Raw genomic sequence first — 21,318 nt, 5'->3', positions numbered from 1 at the left:
ACCACCATATCCCAAATAAGTCAGTAATACTATTGAAAACTTACCCTCTGCAAGTCTTGCCATTAATTGGAGACGACCAGTTGTTCCCAAGTCAATTCCAGTTCTTTCTAGTTCATCACTGTCCAAAAATGAACTAGCACTAGAAGCATCAGTTCGTTCAGTAACGTGACCAACTTTCATTGGCCTCCCAGCTAGTTCAAATCCATTAAGCTGTTCCAAAGCTTTTTTGGCACATTCTGAGTCAGAAAACTAGAATAGACAACAAGAATTATACAATTAGTTAATTTATATTTTATCACTATAGACGTAAAGGTGCCTTCAAGTGCATTGGTGTTTTGCCTACATGCATGCTTTGTGTGAGGGTGTCAGATCTTGGAGATAGAGACAATTGTGAGCTGCCAAATGTGTGCCTGGACTTAAACCCTGTCTTCTGGGGAGAGTAGTCAATGCTCTTAATCACTGTGCCATCTCACAAGCCCCAAGTAGTAACTTCCTAAGACTCATTACACACTAATGAGAAAGTACAAAAAGTATATTTTAAAAAAAGTGTGCATGTAAAATTAGACCATAAATTTTTGAAAGAATGCAAGATGACTTAAAAAAAATTTTTAAACCAATTTTTAATTTTTAGACAAGGACTCTTTATATAACTTTAGGCCTAGAACTTACTATGTAGATCATGCTGGCCTTAAATATCCCCCTCCCCAAGCCTCACAATTGCTGGAGTTTAACATGCCAGGATTGAAGGCATCCAAAACCAATGCCGAGCTTCCAAGTTACACTTTTTTAAGAATCTTAGTTCCTTTCATCAACAACCTGTCATAGATTGGGAATTACTAGAGCGGTCATCATTCAATAGTCTCCTGTCTTATTGAAATACGGACATTCAAGCATAATTTACTGATCAAAATACCCAAGCCCTTGGAAGGTATAGGGAGATGATCTCTGCATTCCAGGCCAGCCTGCTCACATAACAAGATACAGGCTAGCCAAAGCAGTTTAATGAGTTCTGGGTACTACAAATAAAACAAACAAATGAATCTATAATCTATGGCAAAGCTAAGACTTAATTATGTAGTAAACATACATCTCAAAAACTGCACACAAAAAAAGGGGGGCATGTTTTATGTGTTAGCACAGCACAGGCTATCCTGAAACTTGCTTTGTTGTCCAGACTGGCCTATAACCCAAAAGATCCTGTCTCTGCCTCCAGACTTACTAAGATTAAAATTGTGCACCACCATGCCTCTGATACATTACAATATTTCAATTGTGCCTGAAATTACTAAGAAAAAAAGATTAAAGCCAACAGCACAGTGGAAAAGCACTCCTCTAGCTTATAGTGCTCAAATAAGTGTGTAGCAATTATCAAGGCAAGATAAAGATTATAATATTCAAGTTGCCACTTAATCAAACCACTAACATCAACCAGACACCCCTTTTAAGACAATGTCACTGGTTATCTACTAAGGCAATCATGGATTTTGCTATAAGACATGAACATTTTAACAATTTCAGATGTGGGCCCGTATGTCTAAATTCTAGGGCTAGAAGCTAAAGTACAAAGATCACCGTAACTTGGTAAATTAGAATTTTCGTAGATCTTTATTTTAACCATTAAGAATGTACACAAGAGCTGAGCGGTGGTGGCACACACCTTTAGACCCAGCATTTATTTGTGAGGCAGGCGGATCTCTGTGAGTTTGAGCCAGCCGGGTCTACAAGAGCTACAGAGACAACCTTTCTGGGTGGGGTGGGAGGAAGGACGACACAGACCACACACACACTAAAAATGGATGTACATGTTAGTTTGTGCCTTTAATCCCAGGATTTAGGAGCCAGATCAAGTCCTCTGTTCATTTGTGGTCATCCACAGGGTTACACCGAGAGACCAGATCTCAAAATAAACAATAAATAAAATTAGGCTCCAGTTGTAGGTGGATCTGACACCACCATACTCTATGTGCACCAGCATTAAAATACACAAACTAAAATAGACACAATAACACACACCACCAAATACTTAAAATACTAATTATCCTTCATTTGCAACCCATACACGTAAAAATGTTGCAATATTACTTACTGTAATGAATCCGTATCCCTTTGACCGGCCAGTTTCACTATCCATCATGAGCTGAATACTCTCAATCTAAAATTTAAAGGCATGGATTAGGCAAAATTATTGAGTTTTTAAAAATCTAACATATTGTATACCCTTATGCCCTAGACCCCAATTTAATGAGACATTACAAATGAAATAAAATTTATGAAGGGCTACAATTTTTCAAAATTTTCCCATTTAGCAGGGAAATACTTTCCGGAGTCATGGAAAGAAACAAGTACTGAAACTTACCCTTCCAAAAGGCTCAAAGATCCCCCGAAGCATATCTTCAGTTATGTTAAAATGTAAAGAGCCCACGTAGAGCCTCATAGGTCCAGCACTTCCCTTTTGTAAATTATTTGCCATTGCAGCAGCTCTATTTTTTTCTGCCTATAAGTAAAACCCACATCAACTAATAAATAGTAATATAAGACAGTATGTACCAATCCCAAAGGAGGACAAAGATTAGAAAACTGAAAACTATGAGTTAAAAAAAAAAACCTAAATTGATTTTTGAGGCATTGAAAACAGAAATCTGATGGATAAAAGGTTTGTTTGCTACCATATATGGCACTAAATCAAATGGAAGGTGGCAATACAGTATATTAAACTCAAAGGTATGCCTCCTCTGCAAGCACTCTACAACCAAGCTTCATCCATGACTGCAATTTGGCACTCAATAGTTTATGAGCCAAATAGTTTTTTTTTCATATTACAATTTCAATTAAATTTTTGAATATATTCTAGTTCTATACAAAACTATATACACATATATCATACCTATATGTAAGAACTATAAAAATTAAACCAAGTCAGACAATAGTGGCACAAGCCTGGTCTACAAAGCAAGTTGCAGGATACCCAGGGGTGTTACCCAGATAAACTATGTCTTGGGGGGGGGAGAAATTAAACCAAAATAACTTGGCTTGTGATATCACAATCAGTGATACAAATAATTGACTGCTCACTGAATATTTATTTGTAAACAAATTCAGAACTCACTACCAGACATACCCCAAGATCAGTGAATTGAATGTCTTATCAAACCATGATTAAGAAATAAAATGTTTGAAGAAACATATAAAGTCACCTAAGTAAAAGCATTGCCTTTTTGTCTGTATTAAGACCTTTTAAAACTTTATTTTTATGTGTTATAGGTCTGTATGTGTATCATGTGTCCCATGGAGTCACAAAACAGCTGTGCATGTGATGATCAAATGCAGTAGGTGCCCTGTTAACTGCTGAGCTAACCATATATAAACCCTAGCTAAGATGGCACTTTGTTAAATTCTCAATCTACACTTTAAAATGAACTGCTACAGAGAAGACTTACTCACTGACCAGTACTTCCTACACAAAATTTACAATGATGTAAACTACAATCTCACTGATTTGCCTTTCCTCATAAATTAGCTCTTATTCCACTCAATGGTTCATGCAGACTCAAAGTGCTAACACTACTGTATAAGCTGTGACACCACCTCAATGACCAATTTCTAAATCATGAAGTTACCTGTGATGCCTGTACTATAATTGGCACTCCTAAAACACGTTGGCCAGTTAATCCAATTGCTAGAGGCACTGAACTAACATCAACAAATTCCACGTAGGCAATTCCTTTGGAACGTCTTGAATTTCTATCAGAAATCATCCTCACATCTCGAACCTAAAATGAAAAGAAACATAATTACTCTGCATTCAAATAATCCACATTATATCAAAGCACACCATTTCTTTAGAAACACTGTCTCAATCAATACATGGTCCCAGGGTTAAACTATGTTGTGTAGTCCTGACTGGTATTAAGTTCATATAATTCTGCATACCTCTGCCTCCAGAATACAAGGACTAAGTTTCAGTAGTCACTCAGGGTGTTGGCACATGTCTTTAAATAGTGCACTAAGGATATCCACTAGGGTGGATTTCTGAGTTCCAGGTCAGCCTTCACTATACAGTGAAGATTCAATAAAGATGTTAGTATATATGTCCACCATGTGTGAAAAATTACATCCTTCCACCTCGGTAATAGGATTACATTATCGAAGACTTGCTCCTAAAATAACAGGTGTGTGTGTGTGTGTGAGGGGGGGGGGGGAGGGGGTTCAGTGGTGTGGTACACACCTTTAATCCCAGCACTTGGGAGGCAGACTGACCAGCCTAGTCTACATACGTAGTTCTAGGACATGCCCCAAAGAAAACCCTGTCTCCACAAAACAAACCATCAAAAAACCTTATCTTTGAGGAAAAGATAAAAAGCATGTTATAGGACAACATTAGCCACACTCTTCTTTCTTCTCTCCTCTCTCCATGATCACAACTCAATGCTATCAGGTTTGTTGTTAACTGACTTAATACAAAATGATTCAGGGCAACCCTAGTGTATTGACAGATAGCCCTGAAACTATAAACCTCAAACACGCCTCCCTTAACCTCAAGAGTAGCCAGGGTTGTAAGAATATTCCCATAATCATGGGACCTCTAGCATTTTCATTTTTACATATAAGATTTTCAAATAGTCATAGCTTAAGCCCCAAAGCAGGACGATGTAGCACAGGATGTGTGCTAAGAATGGCCAGAAGCCAACAGTGTTGACTTACAAAAGCTTGTGTCCGGATTAAAGACCCAGGCACTTTCATAATTTTGGTGTCTTCGCACTATTTTTATATCAACCCCTTTCTTTTGTTTTCTTTCTCCTAAGATAGAGCCTCTCTGTTTAACAGCCCTAACTGTTCTGGAACTTATTCTGTAAACAAAGGTGGCCTCTAACTCAGTGATAGGCCAGTCTATGACTCCTAGGTGCTAGGATTAATGGCATATGCCAGGCACCCCTTTCATTTTTATTAAATGTATGAAATTACCTATTAATGTTATCCTTGATTACATTCCAAAATTTGAAGCTGAGTAACTACTGTTAATGACACAAGCACAATGTATGGACACAGACTTGGAAGAATTCATCTGGAACTGACCTGGAAGCCTCTTCCCTGAGGACTAGCTCTCATAGTACTGGAAGGTGCTTATACAAGCTGCCAATTGAGAAAAGCAATCAATAGTCCTACCCTGCTGTGACACCTACAAAACACAATGATAATCAACAGGAAGATTTCCCAAAAGGTGCAATGTGGCACTTTTATATTAAGGATTACCAAGAACTGTCTCCATGAACTCACAGCTGCCTAAATAGGAGAGAATTCAAAATTCAGCTGCACTATAATATCACTTAACTGCCTGATTATTGAAGGGGGAAAAAAATGAAAAAGGCCAGTATAATTTGAAGGCATATTGTAAATATTTATCTTTACTTCCACTACAATACAGGTAGTGAATACCCTCCCCTTTCTCAAATTCTTTGGCAGCAAATAAAAACCATTTCAGAATGAACCCACAAAATCATGGGGAGGCCCAAATGATACATCTGCCAGCACATCCCTATAGGAATGGCCCAGAAACCAACATGGAAAAGGGGTAATATAAAGATATATATGCTAGAGAAGCCGTGATCAGGAGATGTAAACACTACAGCCTAAACAAGACATCCCAAGGTGAACAAGGACAACAGCCTTCTCCAAATGAGGACCTAATTAATTATGCAATAGTAAATAGTCACTTCAAAACCTATACATGTGGCTGGGCATTGGTGGGAGCAAGCCGTTAATCCCAGCACTTGGGAGGCAGAGGCAAGCAGATATCTGAGAGTTCTACAGAACTAGTTCCATGACAGGCTCCAAAGCAATACATAGAAACTGTCTCGAGATGGGGGGTGGGGGGGAGTTGCACAAAGACTGCTATGTGGACTAAGCAGATTTTTATATATGTGCTTAATAAGATAGTAGAAAATTAAATATTAATTTTTAAAATTGTGACACATTTAACCAAACCCAAGTCGTCCCCCCCCCCTTTTTTTGCGATAGGTTTCCTCCATTGTAAACCTGGCTGTCCTAGAACTCAATCTATAGACCTAACTGCCTCTGCCACCTGAGGGCCAAGTTTTTTTTTCTTTTTTCTTTTTTTCCTTTAAATACAATGCTTTTGAAGTCCTGGTTGTCTTGAATTCAACTTATTTGTTGAGACTTAAGGTATATGTCAACATGCTAACCATAGTGACGCTAATTATTAAAAATACTTCTAGCAACTCAAAAGTCTTTTATAAATGGGGAGTTACCTTTCCTACTGTAGAGAAAAACTCTTCCAAATCCCTTGGTCGAATTCTTGCTGCAAGTTGCATGCAGAAAACTGTCCTTGCATCCCTTTCCTCAGGAGTTAGATTATCAATAGGTTCCCTAAGAGAAGAACACAAAATTAATGCAACATTTTTTTAGCAGACAGGATTCATCATGGTTAGGCTTAAACATCTTTTTTTTTTTTTTTTTTTTTTCTTTTTTTTTGGTTTTTTTGAGGCAGGGTTTCTGTGCATCACTTCGGAGCCTGTCCTGGAACTAGCTCTGTAGACCAGGCTATACTCAAACTCAGAGACCCACCTGCCTCTCTCTGCTTCTAGAGAACTGGGATTAAAGTTGTGTTTCTCCTCTCTCTCTTCCTTTCCAAGAGAAAAAGATTTTCTCTGTGTATGTCCAGGGATTAAAAGGTGCTTCTCCAGCCCCTTTTCAACACAAAAGGGTTTCTCTGTGTAGCCCTGAAACTACGCAGGCCTTGAATTTCGGAGATCAACCCAAGTGCTGGGATTAAAGGCAACCACTACCACTGCCAGACTTAAAACTCATTTAACGAATAATGCTATTTTAACTTTTTAAAAATATTTAATTTCACCTGTATATGGTGTGTTTGTGAGTGTATACAAGTATAAAATTCACGCAGGACTCTATGAAGACCAGATTCCTCAAACCTGAAATCCAAATGTTTCTGCATTTCAACAAAAGAGAAACCAACAAAAAGGACATTTGCTGTCCTTACAGAAGATTTATATTTAAATCCAGGTACCTATATGTTAAGTAACAACTCCAGTTAAAGAATATCTAATACCTTTGCCTGATCTCTGGTGAACAATCAATTACATAGTGAACATAACTATTAAGAACTTAAGAAGAGCTGGGCGCTGGTGGAGCTCGCCTTTAATCCCAGCACTGGGGAGGCAGAGGCAGGCAATCTCTTTAAGTTGGAAGTCAGCCTGGTCTACAGAGTTAATTGTTAGTTCCAGGACGGCTCCGAAGAAATATAGAGAAACCCTGTCTCCTAAAAGAACAAACTTTCAATTAATTAGCTGTCAATGTTTTCAAGTAAAATTTTACTAAAATATATCTACACATACTGGCTACCATTATTCAACAATGCCTATTTCCAACTGACCAAATATCCCCTCTAGCCACACTCTACAGAATACTAGAGCACATAACAGTTCTTAAATCACTAAAATGGTCTTTTCGCCACACAGAATAGTTGACATTATTATGCAAAGAATGCACTAGCACTTCAGGAGGCTGAGGCAGCTAGATCTGAGTCACAGGTCAGCCTGGTTGGTGTACAAAGCAAATTCCAAGACAGCCAGGTCACACAGAGAAACCGTCTTGAAAAAACAAACAAAATACTTGGGGGTGTGTGTGTGTGGGGGGGGGGGGTAAGTGTTGTCACCCAAACAAATATGAAATGAGATTCAATATAGCCATTTGACAAAAAAAATTAAAGAAAAAGCACTTTTAAACTTAATAGATGACTGAAAATATACAAGGTAAATCTGTCAGGGAAAAATAAAATAAAATCAAACCTTCATTATCTTACTGCCTTTTTTTGGTAGGAGCTTACAATACAAACCTTACTGACTTATTAGTAGGAGTATCAAGAAAGCTGGTGTTGAAATTATGGCTATATTTATTCTTCAACCTTCTAAGTGCTAGGATTAAAGGTATCAGTTATTAGTATAGAGCATTCATTCATTCATTCATTCATTCATTTATTCAGAAAGGGTTTCTCTGTGTAAACTAGCAGCCCTTGAACTCACTCTGAGGATCGAGCAGATCTCTGAATTCGATCCCAGACTGGTCTGCAGAGAAATCCTGCATCCAAACCAAAACAAACACAAAAGCAAACAAAACAAACCACAGAAGCAAACCTGAATTGTAAAAGGATATTATCCTAAGGAGCTAGAGGGATTAGCAACTAAGGACATGTATTGCTCTTAAGGGCTTAAGTTTGGTTCACAGATTCACAGTACCATGTTTAGTGGCTCACAACCACCTATACCTGTGCGTCCACGGCCTCTTAGGACAGCAGCATTTTCAAATAGTTTAAAAATAACAAAATCTTTATAGAAACTTGTATTAAATAACCATGCTTTTGTTCTCTTTGTACTCTATTATGAAGCACTCATTACCAAAAAGTCTTAAAGTTCAACAAGAAATCAGTGAACAGTATTGTTTGTAAAATTGTAGATGGAATCCTGAAATCTATGTGCTGTACCACTGTGCTACACTCCCAGACCCATATGAAATTTCAAACATGTTAGGGTCAAAAAGATATAAAACTGAATTAGATTCACAGAGTAACTGAATCTTTCCTTCAAGTAAACAGATTACTAAGAATACCACAGTATTAGCTGGGCAGTGGTGAAGGTCAACTCATGCCTTTAATCTTAGCAAGTTCATCTGTTTTGTGTTAAGATGTCTAATATACATATAGCATGTTCCGAGTGAGGACTACAAAGAGATATACCATGCCTTAAAAAAAAAAATTCTGGGGTAGAAAGGTAGCTCAGAGCCTAAGAGCACTAATTGCTCTTACAGAGGTCACGATCTGATACCCTTTTCTGGTGTGCAGGCATACATGGAAACAGAATATTGTACACATAATAAGTACATTTTTAAAAATAAATGCAAGTAATTGTAAAGCTTGCCCTTAAGGTCAACCAAGTCAATGAAATATGTACCATAATGAGCAAGAGGCTCATTATATAGTCTACTTATCGAGAAAGAAATAATTAAAGGAACATTCATGATTAGATTAATTTAATGTTTTTGGTTTTTTTTTTTTTTTTTTTGGTTTGTAAAACTTTATGACAAATTTAAAATGAAGGGGGGAAAAGGTCAACAATTACCTCACAGGGCTCTTGTCTTTTCTAAAAGGACTTTTGCTTCGGGAACGTCTTCTGCTGCAAGGGTAAAAAGTTTCACAAGTTACCCAAACAAGTAATATCTCATTAGTTCCTTGAAAAACAATTTAAGCAATTCAGAAGTATGTTTAAAAACCTTAATTTGATGCTATGAGGCAACCCAATCTTTCCTCGGATGGCACTGTTAAATTTTGGTCCGGAGCTAAAAAGAAAACACAAAATTACACTAGTTACAGGTTTAGGGTCTTGCTAAGATCAAGTTCATGGGTTCTCCAGCAAGTCTAACATTGTTTAGGATGTTTCTTTTCTACCTCAATTATAAAGCACAAACAAAAGAACTTAGAAAAATCTGGAACTTTATCCGTGACCTGTAGCCCTTGTATTCATCTATCCTGGACCAGTTAGACCAGTTAGAGGTGCCAAGAACAAGTTAACAATTCTCAAAATTTTCTCATTCTAAAAATTCCATCACATCTATTTTAAGTTAGTTTTTCAATCACATAATTATGTCTTTAAAATTTAGTAGAAGATAAATGCTTCTGAACTCTCATCCCAGCATCATTTTACTATACAGTTCTTTCTTCAAACACTACGTACTTATATGAACTCACTAATGTAGTGACCAAGAACTCCTGCTCCTCCACTGCCAACTTCCGGGAGCCATAAGATTAGTATTTAATCTCTGAGCTATCACATCCTTAAAAGGACTTTAAAAAAAAGTGTGCGTGTTTGTGTATATAACAATGAAAACTGCTATGCTCCATGTAATTCATCCTTTTTTTTTTTTTTTTTTCTTTAAAAGACAGGACAGTCCTGCAACTTACTATATATGCCAGGCCACTCTCAAAGATTCTACCTGCCTCTACCGCCTGAAACCTGGGATTAAATGATACATACCATAAAAATTTTAATTTTTTAAGAAAGGTTCTCTCTATGTAGTCCTTGCTGCCTTAGAACTCAAAAAGCCTGTCTGCAGAGTAACTGAATTAAATGCATGTGTCACCATGCCCAGCTATCATGGAATAATTCTTTTTATTACATTTTTAATTTATTATTTTATGTCCATTGTTGTTTTGCCTGTATGTCTGTGTGAGGGCGTCAGATCTTGGAATTACAGTGTTGAGATGCCATTTGAGTGCCTGGAATTGAACCTGGGTCCTTTAGAAGGTTAGCCAGTATGCCAGTATTATTACGCTATCTCTTCAGCCCCCATGTTTAAAAAAAAAAAAAAAAAAAAAAAAATGGGTTTTTGGTTTGGAGTCTGTGCTAGAATTGTCTTTGCAGAAGATCCTGTCTTCAAAGTCAAAGAACCATCTGCCTCTGCCTCCAAAGGCTAGGATTAAAAAGCATAGGTAGCACATTTATTGTAGTACTACACATTCTGTTTCTGCAGAAAATAGGATATTTATTTAGCTCACTCTTTAGACCAGGCAAGCCTCAAACTTATAATAGAAATGTAAAGTTAGTTAAATTAACACATCAGAAAATTTGAGAATTTTATAATTCAAGGACAACTTTCAGTACTAAAATATGTCTCCCTTACCTGGATATCAATATTGTATGTAGAACAGTAAGATTTTCACAGAAACTGCTTCATAATACAATTTTTTGTACCCTTTTAAAAATAAAGCTTACTTAAAGGGTTCATATGTTACTATGTTCCTCAGTGTGCAATTGTCATGAAATAACCATAGTTCCTTAATTTGACTAGATAAAATAAATCAAGGTGTCTGTTACCTACATTTGCATAGAAAACACGCACACATACACACACACACACACAAATATACCCAAGCAATTTCAAGTAAGATTCATCTGTCCACTCAAATTTAAGGTTCAAACAATTTCTACTTTTGTATGAGTGTTCTGTATGTATGCATGTATGCCTTCATGTCAGGAGAGCATCAGATCCCATTAAAGATGGTTGTAATCACTATAAGGGTGGTTGGATCTGAACTCAGGACCTCTGGAAAAGTATCCAGTGCTCTTAAATGCTAAACCATGTTTCCAGCTCTCCTCCATTTTTTTTTTAAAGACAGGATACATATGCCAGACATGACTATCAATATGGACTGGAACTTAGCTGTGATTCTCTTCTTCCTCACTAACCCCCTAATATGATAATTATTGGAATGATTAATGTTTTTTATATTTAAATTTTTATAACTTATTCCTATTTATCTGCAATGGCGTTTTATCTGCATATGTCTGTGTGAGAGTCAGAGGTGAATTTACAGTTGTGAGCTGCCATGTGGGTGCAGGAAACTGAACTAGGGTCTTTTGGATAAACAGTCTGCTCTTAACCATAAAACCATCTACCTAGCACATAAAAATTATATATATACAAATATATATATAACTATATATAATACATATACATATATACATATATATATATGTATATATAATTTAACAAGCTATTTTCTCTCCCTTCTGCTAAGAAACAATACAGAATAGTATTTGAGTCAAAGTGATCGGCTGACCTGGAAATGCACATGTAAACCAACCCAACTGGGTCCTCCTTTAGTTATAAAATAGCCAGTCATAGACTCCACACTTTATTGGAATCCAACACCAGTTTAAATAGTCAGACCAGGACAAGAGGCAGGTACAGACACTGGGGGCGGGGAACCCCCACTCACACACCACTCATCCATCCAAACTCTACAAACAGTATTATGTGTTTTTTGTCGTCATTTTTTTTGGGACAGGGCTTCTCTGTGTAGCTTTATAGAGCAGAAAGCCTGTAACTCAGAGATACACCTGCCTTTGCCTCCAACTTTTAAAGATAGCTATATCCATTTAGTACATCCTGGTAAAACAATTAACAATCTTTAATAATTACAGGTGGTGCACTTTTAATCCCAGCACTTGGGAGGCAAAAGCAGGTGGATCTGTTTGTTCCAGGACTGGCTCCAAAGCAATACAGGGAAACCCTGTCATGAAAAGCCAGAGAATGTAAGTCTTAGAGTAGAAATAAAATTTCTAATTAAGTTCAGCATTAAATACCATAATGGCTGCAGTATCATCATGTAAAGTCTGTAAAATAAACAACTAGGATTATATAACCTATAAATTATGGGAAGCACAGAGTCAAGTACTTTCAGATAATAACAGTATCTCATAAAACCCAGCATTCTGAGTATTCTGAGTATTTTATTGACAATTGTCATTACTACTTTATGTCCACGTGTATGTATTCCCTAACAAATGTGAAGAGATTGATTCAGTTGAGTGTCTTTGAGCTCAATTCTTCCCTACTTCAATATTTAGAATTGAACATACCAGTTAAGGGCACTACAGCTTTCATAGATAGTTCCTGAGTTCAGTTCCCAGCATCCACACATCAAGAAGCTCACAATTGCCTCTTAAATCCAGCTTCAGGTGTAGGGTGTGATCCAATTCTTTCGGCCTACCTGGACATGTGCACTCACTGGCACCACACACAAGCATAAATACATTTAAGTGACTTAAAGCCAGGCCTTTAATCCCAGCACTCAGGAGGCAGAGGCAGACAGATTTCTGTGAGTTCCAGTCCAGCCTGGTCTACAAAGCTAATTCCAGGACAGGCTCCAAAGCCACAGAAAAAAATCAACCAACCAACCAAAACAAAAAAACAAAACAAAACAAAAGTGACTTACAAACGTGTGCTTAGTAATAGTAATTGAGGACTTAGGTAAGCATTAAGGAAGGACTATGCTTTTTTCAAACTTGTTTAGAAAGGCAATTTCTTTCCAAAATACAGGTGAAATTCTTATGTGCATTGGTCCTTTGCCTGCATATATCTATGTGAGGGTGTCAGAAGCCCTAAAACTGATATTGCAGACAGACTCTTATGAGCAGTGTGTGGGTACTGTCCTCTGGAAGAGCAATCAGTGCTGCTGCTGATTTCAGAGCTATAAGTGACGTCATCTTAAATTTCCTTAAATAATGTATGCAATTTGCTTCTTTCTTTTCTTCTTGGAGACAGGGTTTCTCTGTGTATCTTTGTAGATGAGAGAGCCTCACAAGTGCTGGGGTAAAGGCGTACACCATTACTGCCTGGTGCATACAAATTCTTAATCTACAAAGCACTTTCAGTTTACTCTAAAGCCTTAAATATAATTAAGAGTAATGAGCCTAAAATTGGAGCACACAAACTGATGGTGATTTTAGCTCACGACAGCAACAGACAAGATTTTCTACCTGAACTGTACAGTGTAGAGGCATATTTTGTCGATTGTTCTAATCAAGCACTCAAATGTTTTATTTTATTTCTAGCTGGTCTAGTAGTTCCTAAGTTTTATATAATCAGTCCACATACTGTATTTTCACCTTACTAGCGTCAATGTCAGTGTCTTCCATTTTAAACCCGTAATTGAAAAACACAATCTCATGTTGCCTCCAGTTAAATTGCTAGATAAACAATTGCAACAAAATCCTAATTACAGTTACATACTAGGGACTCCTGTAGCGGCCTCGGAATCGTCTATCTCGACTTCGTGAGCGGCTTCGTCTCCTTTCTTTGCTTCTACTTCGCTTCCGTTCACGGCTTTTGCTCTTTTTCCTTTCTCTATCTCTACTTCGCTTCCGTTCCTTACTTTTGCTCCTCTTTCGCTCATGACTACGACTTCTGCTCTTGCTTTTTTTTCTCCTGAGGGAGGAAAAAAGTACCATTATCATGCTGATTTAAATACTAATCAATATATAATTCCTTTTATGGTCAAAATGTATTTTTAGCACTGTACAATGGTACAAAAAAAATCATACTTTAGGAAAAGCAATTCCTAGGCATGGGAAATTAGACCCCATCCTTTGCTTCATGTTAACTGAAGACAGTCAAAAACTAGAGAAACAAGTTTAAGAGAAAGAATTTGCAATCATCTCCTGAGGCAGCTACAGCTTGAAACAAGAAACAGGACTTCTGGTAAGTAGAAACCAAGCCTCAACTTCAAAAACACTTAACTGCCATTCATAACAGACAACCAGGAAACAGCAATAAAGGTTACAGTATGTTCACATTTAAGAAATAGTAATTGTCATGTGAAACATTTCCATACAATTTAGTTGAAGTGAATTGTGATATAATGTACATGTAAGAATAACCTGAACTTTCAAAGCATCATATATATAGAATAGCATTTTGGTTTTCATAGGCAAAAATTACAAGAAAGGATAACGGACATTAACAATGCAGTAAAATTCACTTTTACAACCCCAGATTTTACTGTGACCATTTATAAGGTTTCCACTTAAAGCTATAATGTAAATGGAAAATGCCCTTTTTAAGCTAGTTTATACAAGACTGTGGGACGCAATTAAAACAATTCGACCTTCCTTGGAAAGTAAAAAACAAAAAAAACAAAAAAAAAAAAAAAGCCATCAGTTATCTTCCCACTCATTTCTGTGTTGCTCACAGTTATTTCACCCACTGGTTTAATAATTAATCTTGAAATCTGTACCTCTGTCATCACCCAAATTAGAGGTGCCTTCAGATATTTCAATGTAAATGAAATACATTTCAAAATAAATTTATTCCACTAAAATGTCCACTTTTAAGTGGTTTGAATTCTGAACATTTTGACAACTCTACATCATTAGTTAAATTAATTAGCTATTTATTCTGTATCAAAGCAAAGTTAGCACAAGAACAACTGAGGTATGCCTCAGAGAACCTGTAAGCAGGTCATCTTAGAGTGCATTGAAAATAGAAAATGAAGACACCCACCTTCTGGAATCTTGAAACCCACACTCCAATCACAAGGAGATGTAGAGCTTTCCAAGGAGGCAGAAACTTTGTCTAAAATTTCAAGATAATCCACCTGACTGTCAGAAATATGCTAGGTAGCACATGACAGAAAATTAAGCTACACTCATTATTTATATAGAAGTCAAAGCAACTCCAATGCTCAGAGGGGCAACAATTAGCAGTCCAACTTTGATGTTTCAAATGCTGACATTATCTTAGGACTAAAGAGTTCTGAAATGGCTAAAACTGTAAATCCTACCTATATTAATTCAAGTTAGGGGACAAGGTAAAAATTAATTCCATTCCCCTGGGGGTGGGAGTAGCAAGCTTTGCTATGCTCAAAGATGGCCCACAGCAGTGTCAATCTGCCTATGTACCTCTCATAGGCACCCAATCTTATTCTGCCAAAGGAGCTTAAAAAAATAAGAGCTAATTTTAACAGTGTCTTGCTAGACTTCATAAGCAAATCCCCACCCACATCTGAAGGCAACCCCAGATAGGTAAGTAGACGACATACTAAGTTATCAGAAAATGTAATCTTCCATATAAAAGCCCAGACAAGAAACAAAGATACTTCTCTAGAGCAAATTCCAGCATTAAAGAACATTATCAACTAAAGAAATGGTTATAAAAATCCATCCTAATAGTCAAATCCTGTTACAACTTAAATGGGACTTTCCCAAGTCTTTAGTGGCAGTGGAATTTGTACTGAACATCATTGAAGTAAAGGGTCCACTGGGCCTTTGGACTTTTGGTTATATGGCCTCTGCTGTAAAGGTGTTTTGCTATAACTGGATTTGACCTCTTCCATGTAAGAAGTTCTAAATTTTAAATGCAAAGTATTCTGGAAAATAAGAAAAAAAATAGAAAAGTCATTTATTCCAAAATTTGATAATCCACACCACAGTAGCCAATATATTTTAACTGTGCCATTTTACTGTTATCCTTTTCTAAAGACTTTAACAAAATGAAGTTTGATTTGAGACTGCAAAACTCGATACAGCAACATACTTCCATGAGGAGGAACCTCAAGTACTTAAGCAGCTTTATCGGAGGCCTTGACAAACTCTTCAGTGTTACAACTCTTCAGAAAATAGGCTAACAGGTTATTTCAAACTTTTATCCCTTTACTACTGGGACATGACACATTGTGTGTTACAAGTCAGTTACAATTTTTTAAACAAAAGAGTGTATATATATGTACATATATATACACATAGCTAACTTTGTCAGAATGTGTAGTTTCTTAGTCTTTTTAACTCATCAGCAACAATTATCTCCAACTCAATAAGGTTTTAACATAAGTCATACAAAAATATTATCTACCTTAAGTTAACACAAAATATCCCAAAATAGGCAATTATTTGTTTTTCTTCCACATTATATTAAACTAGTTTTTATGCATGTTCCTTCAAATAACTAGATAAAAATTTTTGACTAAATTAGACAATCACCTAAATCAGCTGTTAACTAAATAAAGCCTTGAACATCTTGAAGGTAATACTGATTAAAATGTTTAGGAAAGTCTTCCTTTAAAACACTATGTTAAATTGCCCAACTGGCTTTACATACATTAGATAAAATAACTACAAGAACACAAAAAAAAGAAAAAAGAAAAAGTCCTCCATCTCTTATAGAACACATAATGCTCAAATTCCTCATAAAAGCTTGATTTTAATGACCTTAGACACAGGATTAATATCTGAAGATATTAGTGGGAAGAAGTAACATTAGAGAATATCAAAGATTTGCATTCAAGTTTATCCTCTTTACTATGTTATTAAGTCTGACATTCAAAGTAATTTTTGTTCCAGGATTTTCTTTTGGTTATAAAATTATGAAGCTGAAACTTTAGGAAACCATTACTTTGGCAAAGGTTAGAATTGCATGATATGAATCCTGTCAACCTGCTCTTTGCATCCACTTTTGAATAGTATGGAATCCATTACTGATTCAACCTAGTCTTGTACATGAAAATACTTCCCCAAAGCAGATCTGTCTTTCCTCTTAATATTATTCATTTTTGTATATTCTACAGGATCTCACTATGAAACCCAGGCTGGGGTTGAATTTATGATCACTATTCCTCTACATAAGGGAGTTATAAGCTACAGTCACACCCAACTCACATACTAAAATTAATCCATTACAACCACATTACGATCTTAAAACCTTGGCTTAGTAAAACCTAAGTAACCCATTGAACAATGTTCTCATCTATTTTATGAAATTGTATCAACATACCTAACAAAGTTGTTGTGAGGATGACTGAGGTAGTTACTATGATGCACTTTGAGCTCTTAGGAGGAAAAGAGCCAAAAAGAGTCAAGTAAGTGGCTATTTTTATCATTATTATTTATTACATGGTCATGATATGACAAAATGTTTTAGTATGGCATCATAAACATGGGCTAGTACAACTTAATGCACATAACATGACCATTATTATCAAGAACCACTAATACTGGAGCTAAATGCTAATTTTACAACAGCTGATAGGCTCCAACCTTGTAAATTGGATCCTGTTTAAACTGTTAACCTTTTTGTATATTGTATCAGGTGCTAAGTCTGTAGCATGAAGTTATTTCAGGTTACTCATCTAACCCAAATGAATTACATATTCTTAGCCATTTCCTTAGATATACTAGAGATTAAAAAGGCCACAAACAAGGAAGAAAAAATTCTTAAGAATTACTAAATATTCCCTTTAATTACTACCAAAAGTGCCTTTAAGCAGCAAGGAGCAGAAATAACTCATAGCCAATTCCTTTATTGAAGGAAGATAAACAGTATTTTCCATGGCCTTGACTTTATTTTTTTTTCTAATATAACTCTTCTAATTCAATGATTCTTATCACATCTCAAAAAAAAAAAAAAAAAAAAAAAAAGCCAAAGTTACCAAATTTAAAACATAATAGAACTCAAGAGAATCATGGGATCCTTGAAGGGCAAAAGTGTCAAGAAGGTCTCTGAAACCATATGCTGAAGTCTACATCGCAAAGTCCATAGTTTTATATCCTGAAGGACTTTCTCATCCCAAAGGGTATGACCAGTTTTCTAAGAAGCGAAGAAAACCATAGTTTGATGCTTTAGGCACAAGAACACAAGATTTTCACCACAAGAAGTTTAGAACCCACCCTCCCAGGTTCCTTGTTCAAACTTACTTTTTGCTACGTTCTTCATGGCCGTTAGCACTGCTCAACTTGTTCTCATCCTAAGCAAGGTTGATAGAAGAACATCATGAGGACGAAGTGGTAACATTTCAAGTTGTCAAAGGGTAAAGGGAATAGGAATAAGAAAATACAAGATAATTTTAAAACTAATTACTTATTTAGTTTAACATGGAAGGCTATAAAAAAAATTTAGATGGTGTATGTTTAACCACTTTGTTGCTAATAATTAAGTCATCGAGAAACAAAGATTGAAATCATTGCACATTAACATGTTATATTTTACTTTCTTACATTGTTTAGATAATAAATAAGTTAACGAGAGTTACAATGTTGAAGTGGTTATTGTTTTTATGAAACATGAAGTCACTGAGTTTTATTCCATGTGCTATTGTCCCTTTTGTCGGTACCATGGCTCTATTTCTGCCTAAGCCCCAAGTGGCCATGCTAGCAGCCAGCCACTATCGATTTCCTGTGACCGATGCCATTCCTGAGATCTTCGCCCATTTCCGTTGGAGGGTTGGGACTGTAAGAGCTTGATGCCACCTCTGTCACACATCTCGCCCTGAAGCAAACAGGGATTCACACTGCTTTAGTAATGTTGACTCCCAAGAACCCAAGAAAAGTTAATTAATAATTCACCAGTCCAGCCTAAACATTTCCTACTTCCATACCTGTTTACATGGAATTACATCCATGTTAAACTAAGACAAGAAACATTAAAAACAGAAAGTCTTCAAGAGTCTAGCATTATACATTACACTATTTAAAACTATCAGAATTCATCCAAAAGGAACCACATGGTCGTGCTACACTCCAAAACAAATGTATTATTTTTAAACGGTTTAAGCGCAATGTTTATTTGAATAAATCAGTATATCTGCTAAGTTAACAAAGCCTAAGGTTTGTGACACCAGTGACAATGCATGCATACTGCTATTTCACCACCAAGTGGGGAAAGAATGAAGAGGGTTTACTTTTACTGTGATAACTGAAACGGGTCATATTGTATTACTAGCCAAAATAATTCCTTTGTAGTTTTTAGTGTGAAATGCTATGGCAGGGCCTAATTAAAAACAAAACACTATGGAGAACAGTCCAACAGTCATCAAGTGACTCTAACCTGTGACACTGCCTCTTGCCTTTTGTTTTGGTGGTTTTATATTGTTTTGTTTTCTGCTAATTTCTATTCAGGGATCCAAGAATTTCAGTAATTATTAACTGAGAAGCAGATCAATACCTGCCTGTTTTAAGGTTTACTGTCACCAGCCTTATATCTATTTATATAAAATAATTTAAAATCTCACCCATTTCTTCTTTAAAGGCTTGTTAAGAAGATTTACTTGCCATAGACTGGTTATCATTTATTCTTGGACCCCTGCTATTTTCCCAAACCACTACATTCACCTTTTTTGCTATACCAAACTGGAGCTGGTAATTCTTAGTTGAGTCATTTTACCTAGGGGACCACGGTACAGCGATAAGTCACTCAATTACTACCTTATGATTGACAGTTCACACTGGAATCAAAGGTGAATTCATGGGAGTAGAGGTGAGATATCGTTAGGCAAGTCTACAAAGAGAGATAGATGGGCATTTATTCATCACGCTGAAGTGAAACTACTGCACAATATTATTACATCAATAGCATATATTTACTTTTGTAAGTTACACGTAATGCATCTCTGATAAGATAATCAAGAGGGCTCCGGGAAGGTTAGTTTACATTTCAGCAGTAGTTTCGTGAATAATGCTAAATTAAGAAACATATTAAAGCTCACTGGCATGTTTTTCTCACCTTCTTGTAAGGGGCCTCAAGCATGGCTTCAATATCAATATCGTCTGCCATTTTCTCTACACGCCTAGGGAAGAACAAGACAGTTCTGTAAGTAAACAACTACCAACTAATCTAAAAGAAAACTTTATGCCTCGGCCCACGAAGTTAAAATTGAGAACAGTCCTTAAAAAGCCCTACAAGGGCTAAAATTGTGCAATGCACGTCAACACAGGCTTGACTTGGGTAAGCAAATATGAAATGCTTCTGCCATCAAACACATGGGCAGAACCCAACGTCTGATTTCAAAAAGCCGCCCATGAACCCCTGAAACCCAACTGGAGAGTACGAGCCACAGCGCTTCCTTCCGCACAAAACCCGCGCTGCCATTTTAGCGGCAGAGGGAAACTCCCTCTGTCGGGAGGGGTTGTGTACCAAGGTAGCATTCGACAGGCGCCATGTTGGGAGGTCGCGACCAGCCCCGGCCTCGAAAGGACAGATCTTCATGTGCCCGCGGCCCCCGAGGAGGTCCTTGCCACCACCCAAATACCCACGGGTGCCCTTGCCAGAAACGAAAGGACGGCCACGAGGATGAGACCGACCTTGCCGAGAAGACCCCCACCCCCGCGCGCCGCTGAAAGCCGCCACAAGCTGCGCTCAGCACCTCGGATCACCCAACCTCAGAAAAGCTGGCCCCGGGCAGGCCGCGACCGCGACGCCCCGTACCTGTGCGGGCTTTCGCGCGCCTGTGCTCGACTCGGGAAGTCTGCCGCCGCCGCCGCCGCCGCCGCTACTGTTAAGCCCCTAGGCCCAGGCCGCGGTACCGCCCAACCCGAGTATCGGGCCCCGAGGGCGTCTAGGCCCAAGCGAATCTAAAAGAAACAATGGGATTAAAGGAGCCCGCGCGGGAGAGCAGGGCAGCGGCTTTGGCAGCTCAGGATCCACCCCTGCGACAGCGTCGGCTAGCTCCCTGAAATGGCGGCCGCTGTTCCTCCGTACTCACATTCACCAACACACATACACACACACAAACACCCGGGGTCTCCCGGAGCCTCAGCACGGGCTCTCGCGAGAAACTGCCCAGCGTTCCAGACTGGAAAAAATGAAGTATCGCGAGATCTCAGGACGGCTCCGGCGACCGTCGCCCAATCTCGTGCGATGATTGCGCCACAGACGAGCCCATCCCCCTCCCCCCCACCATCCGGAAAGCCTTCTCAGACTCCCCCACACGATGAGCATCGAAACCTCGCGATGTTACGCCGTCTCTAGGGCAAAGACAGTTGGTGCACTGTCTGTCAATCTTCGGAAGAATGCCTTGCTTACTGGGGCTTTGCTGTCATCCCGGCTGGTGTCGTCTCCTCGCGGGGTGGGAACGTCCCTCCCTCCCCCCCACACTCACAGCCGACCTCCCCCGACACCCGCCTCCCACCCAGATGGCTGTCAAGGTCGCCATAAGGCAACCTAGTATAGTACATAAGCCTG

General features: G+C 37.8%; 1 protein-coding gene across 2 annotated transcripts in view; it reads right to left on the bottom strand.

Annotated features, from left to right (window-relative positions):
* The window catches only part of Rbm39 (RNA binding motif protein 39), a 31,443-nt gene extending 10,574 nt beyond the window's left edge, over positions 1-20,869 (bottom strand). For both annotated transcript variants that reach the window (XM_051188123.1, XM_051188129.1), the window contains exons 1-11: positions 20,563-20,869; positions 19,861-19,924; positions 18,057-18,106; positions 13,603-13,797; positions 9,301-9,366; positions 9,150-9,203; positions 6,267-6,384; positions 3,618-3,770; positions 2,357-2,494; positions 2,087-2,152; positions 45-249 (exon numbers count right to left, since the gene is read on the bottom strand). In XM_051188123.1, coding sequence (XP_051044080.1) covers positions 45-249; positions 2,087-2,152; positions 2,357-2,494; positions 3,618-3,770; positions 6,267-6,384; positions 9,150-9,203; positions 9,301-9,366; positions 13,603-13,797; positions 18,057-18,106; positions 19,861-19,911 — 1,096 coding nt within the window. In that variant the 5' untranslated portion in view covers positions 19,912-19,924; positions 20,563-20,869. The remainder of the gene's footprint in view (positions 1-44; positions 250-2,086; positions 2,153-2,356; positions 2,495-3,617; positions 3,771-6,266; positions 6,385-9,149; positions 9,204-9,300; positions 9,367-13,602; positions 13,798-18,056; positions 18,107-19,860; positions 19,925-20,562) is intronic.
* Positions 20,870-21,318: the final 449 nt, after the last annotated feature.

The sequence above is a fragment of the Phodopus roborovskii genome, unplaced genomic scaffold, assembly GCF_943737965.1.
Source record: "Phodopus roborovskii unplaced genomic scaffold, PHOROB, whole genome shotgun sequence".
Taxonomy (NCBI): Eukaryota; Metazoa; Chordata; class Mammalia; order Rodentia; family Cricetidae; genus Phodopus; species Phodopus roborovskii.
The sequence above is the reverse complement of the archived record's forward strand: the minus strand, read 5'-3'. Positions and strand labels throughout refer to the sequence as shown.